Here is a 23,693-nt window from a genome sequence, read left to right on the forward strand (position 1 = left end):
ATTTTGTGCTAATACACAGTGCAGCAAAAAATACAACTGCTTGATTACACCATACATGGTCAGAGCAAGGGAGGAGTGTGTCCTGCCAGGAGGGAAGAGGGCTTTTATACCAGACTAAAGATGCTGCAATCACAGTTTGAACTTTCTTGTGTCAAGAGACATGTCTTTGTGGTGCTGTGCAACTGCGAGAAGTCACAGCTTCCATGGGCCAAATCAAAGGGCACTGAAAAAGGAAGCTTTTCCATCAAACCTGACAACACAGTCAAGGACTCCAAACTGTTAGAGTGGTTCACCTGTTCCAGCTTGTCCAAATCGTCATCGTCATATACTCGGATATCCAGGCCAGGCTTAAAACCCTTCTTTGACACACTTCCAGATGCTTGCCCCAGTTCCATAGGACATACGTACTCTTCCACATCATCCTGCTTCTTCCTCCTTAAACTCCCAAAATTGCTGAAGGCAAGTTTCTTTGGCTTATGAATGAAGAGAAAATTGATAGGAAGTTAGACAGTTGGTAAAGAATTAACAGATCTCTTACTCTTGCATTTGGTGTTTCAATATAAGCAGATGAAGAGGGGTCAAAACCCCACTGCTTTCCTAACAAAGATCTTTTGTACAGTCATATTTCACAGCAGTTATATCTGAAAGAATAAGATATGTAACTTCATTCTCCCAAGTTAGACAATAGCATTTACAGGATCCCAAACGAGATCAGAATCCTAGTGCACTAAACCACAAGCATATAACAGTCTCTGTCCTGAACACCTTATAGTACAAACAGAAGGACAACACACAAGAGTGCTACCTCTTGTCTGCCCATGAGGAGCTGAGACACAGTGTGTTTATGGTAGACACAAGAGTCAAACCCCAATCCACTGATTCCTGCTCTAATGCTTTCATTAGTAAACCAGCCCCTTTCTTAGACCTTACTGAATTGCACCCTAACATGGATAAAACTGGAGATCTTAACATCTGCCTAGAAGCTCATGCACAGATCCAAAACAAGCAACCTACCTTTACTTTGGCAGTTGCTGTTAAGAGGACATAGTCTGGGGACTCCATGGCTTCGCGTTTCTGCTGCTGAGCCTCCTGACCAATGAGTAGGTTGAAATGAGTTGCCAAGTGCCGTCTCAGCAGCGTCTTGTTTGGTGGGATGTTCAGCAACTGTGCCATGGTTTCTACATTGAAGCGAGGCTCTAAAACCTATTAACCAGACCACAGAGAACCCAGCTGAAGTCTTTACTGTCTGATGAGGTCTCAAGTACATCAACAGGTACACCTCTCTTCATTTGGTCACTTGAAGGTAGTTTGGGGGTTGGTTTGTATTTTAGAGGAAATATACAACAAATGGACAAAAGAGAATTAACTAGTTACAGGATTCATAAAATGCTATCTCCAGGATTTCTTTCTCAAGTTCTAAATAGGAACAAACTGGCAGGTGAGAAGAAAGGAACAGATAAATCATTAGTTCATGTGATGTGTGAAGCTGTCACAAACTTTTTTACCCACCATCCTCTTTTAATTCTGGAAAATGTAGCCAGAGGAATGATGAAAAATAAAGAGTGTTAAACATTTGGAGAAGGGACAGATTTCTCAAACACCACAATAAGCTACTGCAAATATGAGTCTCTCATCTGGAGCATCTGAGGCTAGAGCGATTAAAGATAGTGCTGGTCTGGCACTGAAATTACAAATTTTACAGAAGAATCAAGACTTCCTCGCATATGAAAAGCACATTCAGGTCCAAGAAGGAAGATGGTGGCTATTTAACAGCATGATAGCAGTGTACAGCATCATAGGGCAGGAGGTGGAAAATGCCATACATAAATTAAACTTGGAGGGGAATCCAGGTAATCTAACCCACTGATGCCCAAACTAATGTTGGCAAAGACATTAATGTCTTTTAAACAATAGGGTAACAAATTTTGACAGTGACTTATTAAGCAAAATGAGAAGATAAAAGAAAGGTGTGTGCAGCAAAGATGTCAGAACTTCATTCTAGTGATTCTCAGCCATATTTTTTTTTCAATTAAATGTAAAAGCCTGTCTGAAACCTTACCATCAGTCCCCCATGCACACCGCTCCCCCGCAGGTTAGGTGCATACTCTGCTAGATCAACAGAGCGTAACCACTCCATCACGCGATGATTGGTCCACTGTGTAACCTCCAAAGGGGTGATGTTGTTCTGTGAACAGCAGGAATGTGCAGTCAAGGAGACCTCCTAATTCAGCTCTCTCAGCCCCAATCTTTACTGAAACAAATCTTTCCTGTCCTTAATGGACGCATGCCCACTCTGCACTTGAGAAAAACTTCCACTTTTTGTATTGCTATCTTGTAGCAATTCCAAACTGGGCAATGTGTCTTCACCAAACCCCAACCCTTCCTCAAGCGCTGGAGGATTTCAGAGCAGATGTAAACTGTACCTTCATCAGAAATATTGCATCTTTGCATTGCACAGCATTCACAATAAGCTGAACTCTCCTGAGTTTCCTAAGCTTCCTCTTCATCTCAAAGTCTGGTTCTCCTAAATCTTTAAATAGTGACACTAGTGAGACACTGACATGAAACCACCTTTCTGGTGCTTTTGTGATCATTACAGGAAGAGTCTCAAAAATTTCAACTAGGTAGTATGCTTTAAAATTGGCCAGTTTTAAGTGGCGACAAATTCACAACATGAAATATTTTATCCTTCTAATGATTCTGAGCCTGGAGCTGACATGTGCATAAGGCAGCTTGTGTTTATCCTACTGGGAAGCGATATTCTTTCCTATTATGCTTACAGGAGCTTGAGACAAATAATACGAGCTGTGCCTGTGAACACAGTGGGCAGGTCTGTACTACTCTTACTCTACAGTTTGCATATCCTGCAGTGCGCTGAGATTAGTTGTAATTTCCACCAGTACAACTGAAAATTAGCTAGCTCCACAAGTTGTTGTGAGTCTCTTGTGGATACACATCATGAATCTAAACCCAAGGCTCTGGCTTGCCTCATCATCCACTCATCATTGCCCTATCTAGCATACGCTGCTTCCAAACCAAACTGATGGCAGTTTCCCATCAGGTAACAGGGCCAAACTCATCTAACGCAGAAAATTCGGAGACAGCCACAGATTTTACAGAGTTACACAAGGACTCAGGGCAACTGTGCATCAAGTTGAAGATGATTTACATTACAGACAACACATAAGAGACTAGCCCAAACCAGCCTACCTTTAACTAGAAAGGGGAAGAGGAGATTTGGCAAGAGGACATGACTCAGGGCCATGGCTCATGGAGGAACAAAAGTGGCATTCCAGATAGAGAAGGCAGGACAGGAAAGTTGGAAAAACAGAATGAAGAAAAGGAAAACTAAGATGAAACGGCCAATAAAGGAGGAAAGGGCAAAGCAGGAACAATCACCTAGAAAAAAACCCTAGAGGATTCCTCTTCACGATTTAGTGTTAAAACAGTACCTCATCAGATGGCCTCCGGCGCAGACAGTTGGGTTCGAAGTTATTTATTCGCAGAACCTGAATGGCTCTTTTGATGCTAAGATGGTGGAGGACGCTAACAACTTTCAAGGACAGCAAGTCATCCTGTGGAAGAGTGAGGAGGAATTAATAAACAAACACACTTACTAATTGAACCAACACCTGCCTGGAGGAGACAGCTTAGGTTTCTGGCTTAAAATGCCACATCTGACACATACTGGGTAAGTTTTTAATATTTAAGATATATATCTAATATTAAACTATCCCCTCCCAAAATAAAAGCTTCTTGTGTACTAGCTCCTGGGTAATGTTCTTCACATATGGTGCAGAGCTTCGTGCAAGACATCTGGGGCAATGATGAGGAAAGAGGGTGCGGATGTGTCCTCAGCAATCCACTTAGAGACAGAACAGCTTTCCAAACAGAGTACATCAAATGAGTTGGATGTATTAATTTAATCCAGTCAAAAGTCTTAATGACTCAAACATTCAGCTAAAAGTTTAACTGAAAACAATAAATTGACCATAAAAAACAAAGCATCTTGTTTGGTTAAAAAAAAAAAAAAAAGGACACCCATAGTGGCAGATGATAAATGTTTTTCAAAATGTATGTCACAAGTAATGGAACAAACGATTCAGTGACCGACAATACAAACTCCCCGTAAGTCACTAAGGAGGGAAAGGATGACCATACAAAGGCTGCTGAGAGCCTTACTTGAAGTTGCTTGTGGCCCCAGCGTCCCATCACTATCTAGATCCTCCCTTGTGCATGTAGATCCTCCCTTCTACCAGTTTGAGTGCATGAGGAAAGGTTGGCCAGGAACGCTGATTCTTCCCATCAGCACATTTGCCAGGGGACACATCAAACACACAGACGATCTGGGGTTTGACTCCATGAGGAGGCAACACAAGGCAAACTGGCTGCAGATTTACACCACATCATTTTCAGCAAGGGATGAGCTACTTCTCATATATCACAGAGCGAGAGCACGTGCCCAGCAGTTCCCAGAGAGCAGCGGTTGCCTCGTAAATCCACTCATCTCACACTGCCAGGCTAACATGCCCAAGCCCACTGTTGTGCAGCAACGTCCACATAGCCCTTGCCCATGAGCAGCAAATTCACACCCTGTAAAATGCCTGTGATGGGAGTGCTTAGTAGGAAAAACACTCTAAAAACGACAGGCATCTCATCTTTTTACAAAATACAAAGACAAAGCCATGCTCTTCTGTGCAAGGCATCAGCAATACTAATGATAGCAGTTGGTTCTTTCTCCAAAAGCTTGATCCTCACAATGTTTTTTCAACTCAAACATCAATCTCGCTGAGGGACTCATAGTTTATAGCTCACACAGACCAGCTATCTACGCTCCCACCAGCGTCAATGGAAACAGTTGGGCATCTCCTGAGGACAATTTATCCCATGCCAAGAAATGGGCCACTGCCTCACAGTTCCCCTCTCTCTGCACTGACAACAGGGTGCAGACAACTGCCTTAGGCTGAGCAGTTCGATTTTACACGTCAAGGGCTGGATGAGATGAATTCCCCCTTTGTGACTACAGTAGCAAGCAGGAGTTTTGCTTGGCTCCATGAAACCTCCCTGTTCCTCTTGTTGTCCTCAGGGTTCCCTCAAACCTAGTTACCACCAAGGAGGGAAAAGATAGAGCTTTTTGCTACCCATGCGGGCTTAACAAGCAGAACACATCTGGTGGACAAAGGCAAAAGAAGAAAAGCTTTATATCAGGCTTACAGGTTAAAAAAGGCTGTTGGTGCTATTAGGCATCCTGATCCGCCGACAGGTTTGCGATCTAGGCAATGCAAAAGATGACACGTTTCGTCTACATCTAGTTTCATTCCAGCATCTAGCCCCAGAAATTTAGCATCACAAAACCAAAATAATTAGATTCCCTCTCATTCATACAGCCCAGACATGAAAAGCTTGTTGTAAGGAGGTGTCCTCGATAGGCTTGGCTAGACACTGCAGCTCACGCACAGCTGCTGCAGTTCCAAAGAAAACGAAAAAACTATCCTGCATTGTAACAGTGGTTACATACGGTGAGACTTGCATTCTTGCAAAGTTAGGCTCTTAAGCTGTAATTTGATCTTAACTATGCCATTAAATGTCTTGAAGTCCAATTCTTTGCTGGAGAAAGTTGGCTGACTCAGATGGATTTGTGCATACTATGTCAGTGTTAATCTGGCTTAATATTTTCTTGTATTACTTATGTGTTACGAATATTTGTGTTATACATGTATTTTCTAGCAAGAGTGCCCATTCAGACTGTGTTTGAACTTCCATTCGGCTATCTTTATGACGAATCTAAGATCAGAGTTTCTATTTTGGGGCTTGCTATTTTAGTTTAAGTCAGGGTAACTTGATGTGTTTTTAAAAATATTTCTTTTACACTTTGCATACATCTGTATTCATAGTTGACTATTGACACTGAAAATCTTGTTACAATTTGATGGTTAAACTTCTTCTAAAAACACACACGGAAATCTAAAATTAAGGGGAAGTGAAACAAGAAAAGCGTCTGTTTAAAAGGCAAAGCCTCTGCTACACATCTCTCCTCTGCCCACCTATTGTTTTTTTTTTAATAGAAAAAAGACTGACTGTTGAATAATACAAAATCCCTTCCATTACAGCCTATACTGTGTCTTATCAGCACCCAACCCTCATGCAGTTAACACAGTGATAAAATTTCCCAATACAAGACCAAGTTCAGCGGAGCCAACTGGCATCAGATCACCAAGACTTAAGAAGCAGAAGAAAGAAACTGCCTCCTATTTTTATATCAGTGTCCAAACTCAAAAGACTAAAGGAAACAAATACAAAAACACACTACATAAGCAGTGAGTAGTTAGCATTTGACCAAAATGACTCCAACAACAAATCACGCCAGGGAGCTGAGACAGTTCAGTCCTGGGAACCATCTGCTGATTTCCAAACCCATTGACACACCTGAAAGAGCTGGTAGATGCCAAGTGGGATGGTTGAGACTTCAGTTTTGCCTGCTCTGTGCCCAGCTATGGCACACAGCAGGAACACACCTGCGTGGGGTAGACCACCAACTGCTAGCGATTTCAATGGGAACGGAGTAACTTGTACCGTGAAGGAGCCACAGAGCAGTAGTAGGAGGGACTGCAGTTCCCACACCTGACACGCTGTGCTCTTCAGCAGCGCTGTGCTCCTGTTACGCGAGAGTTAAAACAGACCAACCCCTAGGCGTCCTCCTGGTGCTAATGTAAAGACTATACAAAATACATGCAAACATGGAATAAATGGTAACTTTTACTCTGCGCATGGCACAGCTCATGAGAGAACAGCACTGTGATTGATTTTTTGTGCGTTATACAGAAGGAAATAATATTGGCGACGCTCTGTTTGCATTTATGTCCCCAGAGAAGAACAAAGGTCTTATCTCATCTTAACTGAGATCTTACCAGCCCTTAAACAAATGAAGCCTGCGGGGCTGGTTTCACCTGACAGGCAGTAAACTGGGGAGCTGACACCGGTGTTTTACATTTTGAAATACACTGCGTAAATGCTCTCAGATGTAGCCTGTTTTCAAACAAGTTGGCACTTAAAACTGCAATTCTCTTCAAAGCAAATTGCTTGTGTTCTCTCACCTAAGTATCCATGTGAATAAAGTAGACTGAATGTTTGCTCATTGAAGAAAAGAAAAAATTCCACCTACTTCTATTAATTAAGAACAATGCAAACAGCAAAGGCCCAGCTCTGAGAGAGGGCTGCTTAAACTGTGACCCCAGAATTTGCACACTTCTGTGTATGTACAAGTGCTGTCTGAGCATATCAGACACTCCCTTGCACAGCTGTTAAGCACCGGATTGCCTATTTCTCGTGCATCAGTCTGGGCTTATGCTTACTATGTTTGCTTTCCCACCTTAAGATACTGTCTTTAAAACTGTAAAGAACAGAAAATACTTGCAGGTGAGTAGTACTATTGAGGCTTCTTTTTTCTATAGGTTGCAGCTATTAGCGTTGGCTTAACACAGGATGCCCATGAGAATTTCAAGCAGTTCTTTAAATACTGGGATGTAGCACTGAGACAGACAAATACGGCATCCCAGACTAACCTTTTCAAGTTAGCAAAGCCTCTGACATTCTGACACCTCTTAGCCATCTCCCTGCAATTACTCAGAAAGTTTGCAGACCCAAATTGACAAACAGGTCAACAGCTTTGAAATTACTGACAGAAAGTCCCACAAGATGCATGAGATGTTTAGCTGCCAGGCAGAATTCGGTACTCTTGGTACAGTATATGTGAGTATGTGTAACCTCTTCTACACCATAAAAGCAAGTAAGAATAAGCTCCAACTTTAGCTTCCTTTCAGTAGATCTGGGGCAAAATCCACACATGCAGAAGGCAAGCACAGTGCACTGTTAAGTTCCCTTTTAAAAACTTCCAAAACAGGTCCAAAGTAATGCACAGACGTTCTGCTGGCCTCTGGACAGGTGTGAACTTTCTTCTTTATGAAGCTACAAGCCAGATTGCCACGATCCAACTAATAGGCTCCTCACTGAAACCGGACCCTGTAAGACACCCATCTGGTCCTGCTTTCCCCAGAGGAATCTGAAAACTGCTGTTTGAGAAGTGAGAGCTGCCCAAAGAGCCAGACATCCCCTCCTCCACTTGCTCACAGCCTTACCCACACAGGATGCTTGTGGGCCACCCAGGATTTGGTCAGTGGCCACTTCCACAAGAGAGATGAAGGGAAGAGGGTTGGTGACGACACCTGGGAGCCGTCCCTACATCCCCAGCCAGCTGTCTTGGTGGGTCAGCATCTGCCTGGCCCTCTCTTCTCACTGACACAGCAGCAGCAGCCTGCCCTTAGAGCAGGGGCAGGAGGACGAGTTTGGGACCCTGCCTGCCACTAGGGAAGGCTCATGCATGGAAGGATCGGCTGAGAGGAGGTGAACACGGGAAGGAGAGAAGGCTGTTTGCAGAGGTGCATGGTAGGGGAGGGTTGCTTGTGTTGTGGGGTAAAAAAAAAGGGTCCTGCCACAGAGCCAAGGGGAGCAGCAGGAAGATGGAGGTTGGGGTGGAGAGGGAGAGGGGTGTTAAATTAATTGAATATCTGTGCAGTCACAACAACACACACTGAAAGCAGGTCTCTAGTCTCACCTGGTCTTCAGTGAGCTGTCTGGAGGTCCGTCAGTGTGTGTTAAAAGGGGGGCAGAAGTAAAAACACGAAAAAGACGTCAGGAAAAGAAAAACCATTTACTTACCACGCTCATGTAATGGAGCATTCGGCCATCCACCTTTCCTTCATCGAACTGAGTCTTGTACTGGGGGAGTCCAATGTCATCCAGCCATCCTAAGAGAGAGATGGACACCAGCGTCAGTGTGCCACAGCACTTCTGCATTAAGGACAGCCATGCAGCTGCCCAGCACCAGTTAATGTTATTCTCACTCTCTGAGCCCAAAAGTACCCGTGAGTAACCCTTATCAAAAGCTGCTGCCACAGCATGTAATAAAGTCTTACTGGTAACCCAGTGGTAATCCAGCTTTCCATGATTGTTTTCCTCTTCAGACCCTAGTGCCTGAAGAGCAAGCTGAAGTTTCTTCCGATGCAATGGGTGCTTTATCCCAAGCTCCTGTGAAAGTAAAGAAAGCAGAAAAGCTAGAGACAACCCTGTGTTTTATTTCTCCCTTTGTTACATATGAATTACATATGGGTTTCAGAGAGTCAAACAGTATACAGCATTCACTGGTGACTTGGCAGCCATATTTCCTATTTGCTGAGTACCAACATCATCTCAGCATACGTTCAGCACTACTGAAAGGCCTGTTCACTCTGATGGATTAATGGATTTAGGTTCTTTAAAAGAGTTTGAAAATGTTGGCCATATATTCTCACACCAGGTTTAAAAAAAAAAAAGTCAGTATTCAGAAAAATACTTGTTGGGATTATTTATTTCCCTCCAACTTACACAGATAACGTTTAGTTTAGAGCATAAGAATGTGCTACAAATTACTGGAATTTATTAAATGCTTCTAAACACATAAGAGTTTTCGCAGTTTAGTTGCAAGTGCAGCTATCCCAGGTTCTCTTCAATCACATATATATTTTTTATCAGCACTTGCTATTTAATATCATCTCTGAGTATTGCAAGCCACTAAGTCCACGTCACACTTCTCTTATTTTGGTTATAGTATAACTACAATTTTGAATTAGCTCACTACCTAATTGAGAAAACAGGCTTACTTTTTGGTGAGAATAGTAATTTCTTAAAAGCTGAAAATTCAAACACTAGTGAATATTGTAGATTCAAAGTAAAAATGGAACCAACATTTTCTTGTTTCTTATTTTAGAAAACAACATGTAAACAGTTCTGTAATGATTTAAGATAGAGACTGATCACCCTGTGTGTCACAACTCAAACCCTCATGCTTCTTTGTGTAAAACAGGTAGGAAACATAACCAGATCGTAACAGCAATTTTTACTGTTTTACCTTACATAGGTATAAAATAACTGTACAAAGCACAAGCACTAATGAATCAGGACTAAAAACCCATATGATATTGAGGCAGTCTCTTATTTGCACATTTTGAAAAAGTGGCATAAATGATTAATGTGTCAATGTCTAGTGAAGTTAAATTACATATCTGTGATAATTAGTTTCACTACAAAATATTGCATTTCTGTAAAATTTCAACTAATTAAGAAATCAATTTTGCATCACTACAGATGATAATATTTAAAGACTCATCTGCAGGTACTTTTTTATATCTATTCACTGCACTTTATAGACATGATTTACATGCATAGAAATATCAATTTTTATATGTTTAATTGAAAAGAGTGTTTCTAGTATCTCTGACCTTTTCCAGATCCTGCTGAGAAGCCTGCAGAAGTGTTTGCCCAGACAGTATCCAGTGTTTGCCATTACTCATGTAAGAGCCTAATCCTTGGTCCTGGAGCCAGTTGCAAACCTGCTCCTTTGTCCACTTTGCAAATGGCATGTCCAGCTCACTAAAGGAGATTTAATTAAAAAAAAAAAGACTAATAAATCCTGTGCCCCAAATCTTCTATTCTCATATATAATAATACAAATAAAACATAAGCTATTTGTTTGTGAGTATTTTTGTGGAAGCTTGAACTTATCTGTAGGGAAGAATGTGAATCGCTGTTAGGTATTAAGTGAGCTTTATGAAGAAGAGGGTGTCTCTGCTCCTGAATCCTTAGCACCATGGGATCACTGCTCATCCCATAACACTGTTAGAATAAACCTGGTTTATTGATACTACTGCAACAACCACCTCTGTCTAAACTCTGAAATAAGACTGTAATGTTTTTAATGGTAGCCTTTAAATTCCCAAAAGTGCACCAGGACTATCCTGGAGGAATAGTGCTATTGCTGTGAGAGGACTCATACCTGGTCACCCGCCGCCTGACAGCTGCACTCCAGCAAAGTCATGAGTAAGAACGGCTTCACTTGGCAGCAGGATCCCACCCATGGACTCCTACTCTCAAACCAGCCTCAGTCCTGGGAAGACCACCCTCTTAATGGAGAAAACAGCCTGGATCTACCCATTTCATTTGCAAACAGAGGAGACATTTCGTTCTGGCACTGCGCATTTCTGCTTGATGCAGCACGAAACCAGGGATGCTGGGGAAGGCAAGCAGAAGCAGGGACTGCAGGGCGCCTTGCGCCGCTCGTCTTACTTGTGAGACTGCCCCAGGTCGCGTGACCAGCCCAGCCGTGGCCCCGCAGTTGCTCTTGTCCCTCCTCTTTTGAACTCCGTCTCGGACATGTCATCTGGGTTGAAGGTGGTGGACTGACTCCTTTTAAGTCTAAATTAAAGGGACAAAGTGTATTCACATTTCGCTAAGGAAGAGGCATACTTTTACTACTGCAAGATTTCCTGTGGTGTTAATAACCCTTCCTTCACCCCCTGCTGACCTGCTGCTAGCTCCCCTCAAATGCTGTAGAGGCTCTTGCAATAGTCACTCCAACCCCAAAATATGCCTGCAACCAGCCTTGGAGTAAACCACGGAGCCACAAAACTATCTGCACCCTCTATCAGCAGCAATGACATTTATCCAGTCTACAGAAAACAAATAAAGTGTAACAGCAGGTCGGGGGTGGGGGGGGGGGGAAAGAAAGATGAGAAGCTGGGACAGACTTAAGAGAAAGCACACACAACAAAATGATGCAAGATACAGCAGTGCCTCTGCTAAGTCCATGAACTCCTTCCTCAGAGGACGCCCAGAAGCTTCCGGATGGGACCAGCTTAGACAGCCCCAGTTCTCTGCTGTATTTCTAGTGAACCAGACTGAAGAGCTGTGTAAACCCCAGCCCAGGAGAATGGTCTTTTCTCATCTCTTACTTACTTTCCAAACAACTTCTTGATTCCTCTGGCCTTTTTCTTGGAATCCGGAGAAGGTGGTGTCATCTGCAGACTCTCAGTTTCTTTTGGTCGAGGGGGCAAACCAGCCAGATCCAAGTTATCTGCAGATCCCTTCTCCGTTTCAGCTATTAGAAAACAAAGCCCAGTCAAGACCTCCCTTCTGCAGGCCTTTACAGGCACACTCCTCAATTCTGGAATGACTCTTGCTAGAATTACTGAGAACCACCATGTTTAAGAAAATGGGGCAATGAAGGATGTGAAAATACGGGAGGAAAAAGATACGTTCCTCTGTCATGGGCCTAACTGGCAACACACCAAAGTAATGCTCTGCGTTGATTAAGTGCCTTTCATCAAAGGCGGGCAAAAAACCCACTTAATGAATTAAATCCCTAATTCACTTTCTCTTCCAGGAGTGCTCCTACAGTCATTTCCCAAATAGAGCTGAGACACACAGAAGCCCAGGAACAAATCAGTGGTGGGGCAGGGGACAGAACCAAGAGACCCCAAAGCACAAAAAAAAAATTCCCCTGAGACATCTTTCCTAATAACCTGCAATATCTCTTAAGATCCCTACCCAGCAAATTCCAGCAACAAACAATTCTTCCCACCCCAAAACCAGAAGGGCCCTTCCCCCCTTGAAAGTGAAAATAGTTTTTTGCAAGTAGTGAAATATTTTGTTCCTGTGCAGAGATATATCATGAAGTTTAGGCTCTGTCTGAACTAGAATACCACTGATCTCACCTTAAAAGTAAAGGGATGCACAGAGCACCTCTGCTTAGTGATGCTACACATTCCCATCTTGTTTCCTGTGACAATAAATGAGGGCCTTGTCCTCAAGAGTGAAGTTGTCACAAGACTGTTTAGTAAAAGCTAAACTAACAAAGAAGAAAACTATTTAAAGACTATTTTAAAAGTGAGTATTTAAGAAGAAAACTAAACAAACTGCAACATCTATTAGTCTACATAAGCAGAGATGCGCCAGCAAGTGCCAGAGAGCTGAATAAAATCACCACGGGGAGTTTCTGCCACTAACTTGCTAAGCAGTAGTGACTACCATCTACAGCACTAGCCTGTGCAGAGGAAGCAGCCGTGGCTGTAAGGCAGCCTACAGCAGGCTGACAGTGAGGCCTGTGGCCACTTTTCCCATCTTTTAACACAGCTGCATGATCAGATGACCGTCATTTGTTTTTGAAACGGACTCTTAGACTTCCAGGAGAAAACCAGACAAGTTACATGAGTCAAAACAGCATACATTGCTGGGACATGGGGTCTTGGGCTACAGAATCAATGCTGAGGCAGCCACAATATGCCATTAATGCCAATAAACTGCACACTTTATCAGCCTATCTTCCAGATGGGCAAAGTTTCGATGCTCTAGCCAGAATACATCTGAGCATGTCCGATTTTCCTCCAAAGCTTTAGATGTTAAACCTTGAGGTGAAGCAACAAGGTCACATAACAAGATGATTTCTGGGCACTCTGGTTTGACTGCTGTTGAGTAAGGGAATCCTGCCAGTGAGAGACAGCACTAGTGTCGAACCTGGCTTTTGCATTTGTGGTTTTTGCTTTATCCATTTAAAGAAAAAGTGCTAGCTTAAAAAAAACAACAACAACAAAAAATAACATTTAAACAGCATTCTAGAGCGAGAATACCAGAATAAGGTTGAATGAATTAGTAGCAGAGATTTGCGGGTATTGCAATGTTTGCTCCTTGTACCTGGCTCCCCTTCAAGCTCTGACAAAATCCCATATGGAACGGCCAATATGTAAAAGGTGACTTGGGAACCTGAGAGCCCCGAGAGCACTTGGGTCTCTCAGCAGCAAGGGCCACAACTCACCAGCTTTACAGCTGCCCCGGCTGTAAAATGCCCTTGCTTGCTAACACAGGACACCGCAGGTCTTACCCACCCTTATCAGAACCGCCCAGGGAAAGCTCAAAGCATGAGACTAGTTTTTATTGAATGTGTTTTTACACGAATGGCTCCATTCCCATCTGTCCCAAATCTTGCTCATTCATTTATTAAATAATAAGTATAACTACTTCTAGAAGAGGAATTACATATCCTTTCCCTCAGGAACTCTCCTAAATGAAAACCTCACAAATATATCTAATTCCCTACTTTGCCACTCTTCCAGGGGCTCCCAGACAGATGACAGCACAAAGTCCCATCGACCCGAACTGTCGGCACACTACAGCGAGGAGAGCGCAGCTGAGGGTTTACACGTATTTATACACTGCTGATGCTCAGTCGCTAACTTGGTCTGTGGGTGACTTTGTGCTCAAAGGCACATGAGTATCTGCAAATTAACCTGCAATCTCTCACATTAGTAGCAGTTATCGAGAAATGGCACAGCCGACTTTTAGTAGAGGGCAGGTGTTACATGAAAATTACTTCTAGTGATGGATGAAAGCTTCAATGCAGGGTACTGGTGTCTAGCTCTGTTTTAAAAGTGTATGGCCATAACCAGCTGTTAGCAGCAATCACAACACAGCGCTGGTACAGGCAGACATGCAGGATTACTGTACCTAACGTAGGTGCACTCGCACTTCGACTGCGATCTTCAGATATCCAAACAACGCACATAACCACACGCAGCACAGCGGGAGAGAACACGCAGAGGGACAAGGTAAAACACATTTCAAAACTTACATCAGCAAAATACAAGACAAAAGGAGGAAGGTACAAGAGACACATGCACCACACACAACATTGAGTTCACGCAGAAATTAGGATTAGCAATTCACTGTTAATCCCTCTCTCATAAAAAAGAAATGTCATAGAGCTCTGTTGTGGAGAGGGTAAAACAGCACCTTGGTCATTTCAGTGCAGGGAGGTAACTTGCTCCGTGACATGCTGGGCACGGGACTCACACGGGCTCCCATGAGGTGGCAAGTATCTTGACACCAGCTTTACAGACGGAAGCACTGAAATCTGGGTAATATAAATCACTTTTTCAAATTCACACAGCACAGGGCCATGATCTAGGTGGCCCATCTTCTAATCCCTTGCGACAGCCACTACAACTCCGTTTTCAGTTGGCCAAATGAACTTCAAGAAGAAACAAGTGATTACACAAAAGCACACATGGAATAAACTCCAAAGTCGACTCCTCAGAATAGACTATACATCTTTTCCAAGTAAAGTAGCAAGTTTTCGTGTTATACGTCACAGGAAAATACGGGCAGTGTATAATAATGTATCTGTGGGTATGCTATTTCTTTTGAACAAAGACCTGGAATTATCTCTGAGTAAGTAAGAGCAGGAGACACTTCTGCTCAACAGAGCAGAAGCTAATCCCATTTATATTTCTGAAAGACAGATCTCATTTCCTAAATCTTTTCCAAGGGAAAGTCAAAAACTTTAGATGAATGGCTGTAGATCTGATGCGCAGACTCACTTGATGCTTGAACTGGAAGGGTGGAAAGACTACTTATTACAGGAGAGCAGCTAATGCAGATAGGATTTCATTTGGTGGTAACAGCTGCTTCTGCATTAAGCAGAACATACTGTTTATTTCTTTGTCATGTGCAAATGTCATCAAACAATAAGACCAAAATGAAAACCCCTCTGTCAGAAGTCCAGAAGTCAACATGAGCTTGAATAATTTGTCAATCCTGCTCCTGTTGTCACAATCTCTTTTGCAGGGCTGCTTAAAAACACATGGGTAAATAAAGAGGAATACAGAGTGCAGCTGCCTCATTTCCATACATCTGAAAATCTTATGAAAGATAAACTGACGATGGAGCCAGGAAAAAAAAAAAAAGCCAAACAAACAAACAAAAAAATCCATGTGTGAGCTACTGCCAGACAACTAGTATTTCAAAACTGCAGCAATCCTGGGGAGAGATCATAGCAGAAGCTGAACCAGATCTGATGAATACTTTAGTACATCAGTGGGTTTTTTTTTCCTGTTTCTTTGTTAGGTTTTTTTTCAACCATTCTACTGAGAAAAGTGCCACCAAGTCACAGTGAAACCAAAGCTGGCCTTTCTGCTTCTTAGGACAGTTACAACACTCAGAAAAATAAACCCACATTTCTCTGCTGTTAAGACTTTCATTCAAAACACATGGAAGCTGCATTCAGGCACATGATACCTACCCAGATTGGGAGCACTTGCAGTCCTCTTGTTATTTTTTATCTTGAAAAAGCCTCGTCCAAACGAAGATCTGGCTTTACGGGTACCAAAGCTATCCTCATCTGCTGTGCCACCATGAGAAGGAGATTTTGGAGGCAGGGTCCCAAATTTACTACCTTCCACAGGAGGTTTAACCTGCTGAGTTAGGGAAACAAAGCTTAAGATTTCACTGTGAGGATATCACAAAAGACCTTTTGAGAGAGACTGAAAAGCAACTGCTGACAGACGACCTGGAGAGTCATCCCCATTTGTTAGCACATGAAAAAAGCTAAAAAGGATAAAATCAACAAGATCTTCATTTAACTACCTTAAGGACCCACAATTACTATCACCACCTGCTAAGAGTGACCTGCCTTCCTTCGGATGTTTCCTAGTTTCTGAAAGTCTGGCTTAGACGTATGGCAAAGGCAAAAATAAAAGTATGATCCTGGGAGACTGAACTTTTTTGGCTTCCCAGGGTTTCTGTCCCCCTCACTGATAGCTGTACAGGCAGCGGGAAGCAAAGAGGGCAACAAGACCCCCCCACAGTAAATCAGTCCTCTGCCAAGTGCCAGACAGCCCCTTTAGGCTATCAGTGCTCTGCAGGGAGTAATTTCAGGATGAGCGGATTAGTAGACTGTGTCCGTTGCCAAAGCTCAGAGGAATTTAAGTAGCAAGCAAGGGGTACATATGACAGGACAAATTGAAAACATCAGTTAGCCGATTTAAAGTAGTAGTTTTAACCTTGTTGTTTGTTTCACTGTCTCTTTAAAGGAAGGAGGAAACAAACCCATTCACAATCCAAATATAATCCTTTAGCTTTTGCTGAATGGATACAGTATTTACCATAAAAGTGGTATCTGATGTATGCGTTCTCTGCTAAATTCTTCCTACAGGCAATAATTATTGCATGCGAACTATGGCAATATGGGACTTGCATGTAACTATCGTGTAATGACAGTCCTTTGAAGAATATAGTTGTTAGACAGAAAACAATTTAAAAAACAAAGGTTTTTAAGAGACACTAATCAAAGGTAATTACAGAGTCAATAAAATACTTAAGGGTTAGCTTTGCTAATTATATAGTGGCAGAACATGCCGGGGAAACAGTAGCTTAGAGGGCAATTTTATCCTCAGCCAGACTGGAAGATAAGCCATGTGCAAGAAGGCAAGAACGCGTGAGACACTATAAACCCGACACAGAAACGATGGTGACACTCTTAGCATATTCCTCACTATCTTGTTTGCAGGTCTGCTATTCTCCCTTTGCAACTGAGTGCTACAAGCTCAGAGAAGCGAGGCTTTCAAAGCCCCCTCGCTGCCTGTGCTCCTCTGTGTGCGCCCACGCACGCCTGCATCCACATGCGCCTTACCTCTGTTGACTTCTGTGCTGGGTCCTTGTCCTGTTTGGGAAGGATTAAGAAAAGCATTTTAAAAGCTTATAGTTTAACAGTTTATAGGCAATAATTCAATTCACTATGGTTACCCTGAGTTGAGTTCTGACTGAAACACCCTTCTCTGCCGTTTTTTTTCCCCCAAAAGAAATCTCTTCAGAGCTTTATTTCACACAGATTAATTCTTGCTTTCTTTGAGGTCAGTGAGCTGACATGAAAATAGGGTTGCTTTGGCTTACTTTGTAAAGGATTAGCCCTGTACATAGTTAGCCACATGCAGTCCGATAAAAAGGAAATAATGGGTATAGTCAGCTGAAGGGACCCAAGCAGGAATTAGGGTAGAAGCCCTGTAGATAAAACACCCACAACCTTCATGCCATGGCTGTGCAAATAAACAAACAAACAAAACCCCTCAATCCACGAATTCTAGCTTTCATCACCAAGTTCTGGTTATATTGTCACTCCTGTCAACGTCCCTCCCGAGCAGTTAAGCACAGCTCAGTAGTGTGGGTGTCAGGCGGAGAATTTAGGAGCTTTCAGCGTTTCAGTCTGACAAAAAGGAGCATAGGAATTACCCTGACTTGATGACATTGTGACAGGAAAACTGCTTTTGGTCACCTCCAAAGAGGTTGAAGCTGAAGCTATCACCAGAAACACAAAGGCTCAGTATTTTGTTCCAAACACCTAAGACACATAGTCAATCCAGGCTATATTTTATAATGAACTGATTGCACGGCCTTCCAAAATCATTAAACACAGACAGGAAGTGCTAGGAGGACTTATTTTCTTCTTGTCTTCAATCAGAAAAGCTTATCAACTCAAGTTAAAAATAAAAAAATACCTCATTATCTGAGAAAAACACAGCATGAGAGTCTTGGGTGAACTCCTCATGCAAAAAAAAGTCTAACGAAGGACAGATTTTCTCCTTTAACAATAACTGGAAGATTTCACACGTCTGGGACCGCTGCTACCAGGTGACATGAGGAGCCGTGCTCCGACTCAAAATGACTCAGAGGAAGGCGGCAGGACAACTCGGGGGAAGCAAAGCCACGCCATTGTGCTGTCCAAGGGGCGGGAGCCACGTGGCGCCTGCCTGCCAGCGGTCTACGGGGAGATGCCCACGGGCTGCCTGCTCAGGAGCCCGAGGGCTCAGCACCACAGCGGAGAAAGTATTTTTAAGGGAAAGGAAGGAAGTAACGGCCCAAACTAACCGCTTCCAACGCCTCCTTCTTCAGACTGGTGAGGCTGCTGGACTTGTGGAGGGAGCAGCTCCTGAAATAACAGCATAAAGAACAAAATGAGCGGCCTGGGATGTGATGTGCTAAGATAAATACACTCCTAAGAGTCAGCTTTACAAAAAGCATTACAAGGCATGGTGAGATGCATTTAAAAGCAAAGACGTTCTGAGCTAAGGCAATCAGCGCACTAATAAGAGCCCACACAATTTTGTGAGATATTGTAAGAGGAACTTCCACATCATAATTACTGATGTTAACACTGCAGTGCCACAATGCCTACTCTGGATATTTTTGGCTTCTTACTTAAAGTTATATTTTCAGAAGGATAAGCAGAAATTACATATGCAAAAGAAAGTGGTACCAAAAAAAAAAAAAAGTTATGAAAACAGTATTTTTAGCAACAAGCTTCTGACTAATTTAATCCTTAAAGAATCCAGGCCTACTAAGTCAAGCAGGTGTATTTTAGTATTTTATCTTCAGTTCCATTTTCGTCAGCAAAGCAAGCACTGAGAAATCCCACTGACTTCTGGTGGGATTTACAGTCTAAGCGCTTAAGTCTGTTTGAAAAGAAAGTGGCCATTAGAGCCTTCCCCCCACCCAGGTATAAACGAAGAGCAACTGCACTGAATTTCACAAAGTTACCCATCTTTAGAGCAGCATTTGGTTTCTGGCATATTCTCTCGGCTCTAAATAAGTCGCTCAAAATAAAAGCAGCCACTGGGTCTTACGCTGTGCATCAGACGAACCCTGTTGACTTAGGTCCCTTATCAACAAATCACTTTGACTCAACCTGAAGTTCATAAACAGCCCCACTGATTTCCCTGGGCAATAAGGCCACGTGGCACAGGTTAAAATTATTTTTCTCACTGTAGTCAGCTCATTACCCTTCCCCCACTATCAAAAGGACAGAAATAAATCACATGTACGTACTACAGAAAACGATAAATTTAAGTCTATTGACATTCTATAACTCAGTTAGAGATGCTCCCTAATGTAAAAGAAATTAAGTGCTAGTACACGTGCACAGATGAAGCATTGGAAAATATCGGGCATGAAAACACAGGACATTAGCAGAAAACCACCACCACTAAGTACCGTCTTGGCTAAAATTATTTCACACATTTACATGTGTCTGTCAAAGAAGGGCAGGGGGTTTCGACAGTCATGGAAGAACGTTTCCAAGACATTACTTGATTACGATACTTACACTGGGCTGTCACTCAGCTGAGCTTCTGGAGAGGAACCTGTTGATCTCCCTTCACTGTGAAAACAAATAAGGTGTCAAAAAAATAAGGCACTTGTGGATCCCTTCCTTAAATGTTGCTGATATAGCAACCCTATCACCTTGGCCTGCTTTAAATCTCGTTTTCGCTTCAGCTGCTACGGCACTAACGCATGTTGAATCTTCCCTTCTACGTGGGCAGGTCTTGCAAAAGATAAAAGCCAGCAGGGAGCTCAAGAGCCCCCAGAAAGACAACTTGTAATATAAATTAATTAACGTACTTCACCAGTGCGCTAAAATAAGTGAGGAGGTTAGGGCAAACGTAGGGTCTGAAGCAGCAGCACAGTAAGGAAGATCGCCACTCCCCATGACCCAGCCACAGCGCCGGGCGCTTTGCTGGGATCTTGGTCGGTGTTGCACCCATCTCAATGACAGTTCTCAATGAATGAGATTTCCTCGCATGTGGATTCTTAATACTCGACGCTCAAACGATGAAGGCCCTGGAGGCTGGGTGTCCTCACGGATGAGAGGAGGGCGCTGCCGGGGCTCGGCCAGCTGGGGAAGCCTCAGGCAGGCTCTCGCTACAAGCCATCGAGCAAACGCCTGCACACTTCGTTGCATCAAAGGCCAGCACCAAGGATATCCATTTCTCCTGTTTTTCAAAATGGCTATTCAACTTCCTTTCCGCCCCCCCCCAAATTTGGTGACACCTTACACCAGATTTCTAAAAATCTGTAATAACTGTGGGAAATCTCTGAAGGCAAATTGTTAGCAATGCATTTGTATGAGCACAGCCAGCACTACCCCAGCCAGACCGAGCTGATGCATACTTAGGTAAAAACCATAGTCGTGCGTCCTTCATTACAGTACATCGTTTTTTCACTCCTTCTGTTCATTTCTTGTGAAGCAGCTGGTGTAGAACATGAGCGCTGCTACACACAACTACAACCAAACTAATGCTTACTTACTGAAAAATACATATTTTTAATCAATGCATTTGATGATCATGCAGTTTAGTTCAAGATAGCCACTCAAATGAATGTCAGCCTTCATTAACTGACTGAATGACCAGACAGTATGTTAATTAACAGATCACTGCTTTCATTAAACTTCATAAATCTTTGGTTTTACAATTGAAAAATTTATGGAAACAATAATACCTCATTTCACTTGCACCTTCTGGTCTAGGCTGTGCTTTTACTTTCTCTGCAGCAGTTTCTGAGCTCTTAGATGTTGGTGAAAAAGAAGAGATTGAAACCTGTAAAATACTGGTGTGGATCTGTAAGGAATTCTAAAAAAGAAAAACAAAAAATACATATTACACTGAAATGAGCTGAAATTAAGGAGTCATAAATGGAAATAAGAATAGCAGATACACTATGAAAAGAAGGGTCTGAATTAAAAAAAAAAAAAAAAAAAAAGATTTTTTTTCTTTCTTTTGCAATGTAAAGCTGGTTTACTACTTGAAAGATGGCCAGACAGCACTGGAGATAAACCATGAATCACTACACAAGTAAACTATAGCATAGACAAAAATCTTACAAACCTTCTGAGGCTGCCTACTAAATCTATTTGCTAAATCCACCACAGACTCCATGAAGAGCAGTTAACTTTTCAGGTTTACTCCTGTCCTTGGCCACTCAGAGAATTCAAAAAAAGTTGCTAAGTAATTATTTAATTTAATTGATTGTGTGTGCATGCTGTTTAGTTAAGTCAGTCAAGTCTCCACTTTGACTGAGAGCTCCAGCAGAAGCGATCTGTAGTTCAGTTACTGGAAAACATTATTGTAAAAATCAGAGATTGGACCATAACACACTTATTTCACTGAATGGATGTAATGATGATTGTGTCCTTTTAAATATTTGACAGGATATATTAAACCAGTCCCAAGATGTTTACTTCAAATTCCCAACAAATTTGGGAAAATATGCATATCCTAATCTGATATCCTAATATCCAATATTCATATCCTACAGCAACTATGCTTGATACGAAATACAGTTTAGACCCATTCTCATGACAAATATAGCTATTTGTTCTCTTGTTCCTGTTTGATGATTAAGAAAAATAAATTCATCTGAATTCAAAAGAAACTCCTCAGCAGCTTTCACAAGAAATCTACATTCCCCAAAGGATATGGGAGTTTACCAAAACTGTGCAACCCAGAAGAAACCCTTTCAGAAACTGAGTTCTGGCTTCTGTAATGCAACTCGAGCAAGAGTAATGCTTTCAAGGACTAATGGCATTAAAAGAGGGGAAAAAAAAAAAAAGATACCTCTTCGTGAACATTCATGTTAAACTCTTCATGGCTTGGAGACATTGTTCCTGGGGCTGAGGATGGACTTTTCTCTGGGTCAGTGAGACTTGGCGTGTCCAATAAAACCGTGGAAGCAGATCCTGAATTCAGGAACTCTTCACCATCACCCTCCTTGCCTAGCAGAAGAGAAAGACAAAAACGTGTTGGATTCCTGCAGGCATGCGGAGCGCTGCTCCCGTGGCAGGCACAGCCGGCATGGTCGTGTACGGGCTAAGCCGGGAAGAGCCTGGGATTACTTTCTTAAGGGAGAGCATGACACGAGAAGGGGAGCCACCACCAAATGTCGCTTCCCAATTCAACACAACAGGGCGGCAGCAGAAGGGACACATATACCCACCAGCAGAAACCCAGCCTCTCCTCAAGGGAATTTAGTGGGACTGGTTTCAAAAAGCTGAATATGCTGAAGTACTTATTTCCTATCCCCTGTTCTGGAACTTCATACAAAATATTTTTTCCCCCCTATTCAATAGGGAAAGACCAGAGGCGCAAGTCTGTCTGGAATTTAAGATGAGGAAACAAAAACTGTTTCTGTGGTATCTTCTGAGTTACCCATAGGGAAAATGCAGCTCACAGCACAGAGCATAACACTAGTGTTTTACATGACTACATCAGGCTTGCACGTTGTCACAAATTAAGTGCATCTCTTTCTGCGAATTCAGTAGCACACATCAGCATCTGGCATCGTCTGCTTCCAAGGAGTGACTCGCTGCCTTTGAACAGCCTCAGCCACTACAGAAAGGCCTGGATTTCCATGAGCGTGATCAATACCAGAGTACTGACACTAACAAGAAAGATTTCAAGGCAATCAGTACTTTCTAAAAAACCCACAAAACTATCATTCATTGCCAAAGATCTGATGCAAAAATAAGCCAAAGTCTGTTTACGCTGAAAACCTTCCTTGCCCATTTTTCACTAGCTGAAATCTCTGTCCACGTTCTATGAATTGACCATAAAGCACAGTTCCCAGAGACCCGAGGTTTGTTCCAACACCTTCCTGTCTTTGAAGGCATAGCATTGCAAATGTGAAAAAACAACCCTTACTTCAAAAACGCTACTCTTTTTCTCTAGTACTAAGACCTCTCACAACCACCTTTCTTTCCTCTTCTCACATTGATGCAGTGCTTTCCGAGCCTTGGCATATTGAAGATGGGCAAGCTGTGTCCTTAGTGCCACTGAGTGCTGGTTTCCAGGATGAAAACATTCTTGCATCTTGAGATCCAAAGCCCACAGATGGGAAGGGCTGCCTGATCTCAAATACTTTATAAAAAGGGAGGAAGGAGCAACTGGTGTCATTCTGCCACTTAACTAACATGTAGGTAGCAAGAAGGTTTACCTGTACAGCCAGTGGTCAAGCTGAGCCGGATTTCAGCCCAGCACGCTACCATGCACACCAACTCCAGTTTGGGTTTATGTTCGCGAACCCAGACTGACAGTTGTGGTAGCTCCAAAGGTGGTTTCTGAGCAGATGAGCTGTGCCCACTTTGGAGGTGCAGGGCTCATCAGGGGATCGGGGCGGACAGCTGGAGATTGCAGCCATGGGCTTTCCCACGGCCTTGCAAATCA

At 42.7% G+C, this 23,693-nt stretch overlaps 1 protein-coding gene across 12 annotated transcripts in view; it reads right to left on the minus strand.

Moving 5' to 3' along the window:
• PPFIBP1 (PPFIA binding protein 1) overlaps window positions 1–23,693 on the minus strand; it is a 125,182-nt gene that overhangs the window by 3,663 nt on the left and 97,826 nt on the right. For 8 of the 12 annotated variants that reach the window (XM_067305732.1, XM_067305778.1, XM_067305784.1 and 5 more), the window contains 16 exons: window positions 22,089–22,246; window positions 20,974–21,104; window positions 19,799–19,852; window positions 18,565–18,625; window positions 17,333–17,362; window positions 15,944–16,118; window positions 14,371–14,403; window positions 11,827–11,968; window positions 11,158–11,286; window positions 10,314–10,464; window positions 8,973–9,084; window positions 8,716–8,804; window positions 3,453–3,575; window positions 2,060–2,185; window positions 1,015–1,203; window positions 294–473 (listed from right to left, as the gene is read on the minus strand). In XM_067305732.1, the coding sequence (XP_067161833.1) occupies window positions 294–473; window positions 1,015–1,203; window positions 2,060–2,185; window positions 3,453–3,575; window positions 8,716–8,804; window positions 8,973–9,084; window positions 10,314–10,464; window positions 11,158–11,286; window positions 11,827–11,968; window positions 14,371–14,403; window positions 15,944–16,118; window positions 17,333–17,362; window positions 18,565–18,625; window positions 19,799–19,852; window positions 20,974–21,104; window positions 22,089–22,246 (1,883 nt within the window). The remainder of the gene's footprint in view (window positions 1–293; window positions 474–1,014; window positions 1,204–2,059; window positions 2,186–3,452; window positions 3,576–8,715; window positions 8,805–8,972; window positions 9,085–10,313; window positions 10,465–11,157; window positions 11,287–11,826; window positions 11,969–14,370; window positions 14,404–15,943; window positions 16,119–17,332; window positions 17,363–18,564; window positions 18,626–19,798; window positions 19,853–20,973; window positions 21,105–22,088; window positions 22,247–23,693) is intronic. The other 4 variants (XM_067305791.1, XM_067305747.1, XM_067305739.1 and 1 more) reach the window with 3 other exon arrangements.

Source organism: Apteryx mantelli, chromosome 1 (assembly GCF_036417845.1).
Source record: "Apteryx mantelli isolate bAptMan1 chromosome 1, bAptMan1.hap1, whole genome shotgun sequence".
Taxonomy (NCBI): domain Eukaryota; kingdom Metazoa; phylum Chordata; class Aves; order Apterygiformes; family Apterygidae; genus Apteryx; species Apteryx mantelli.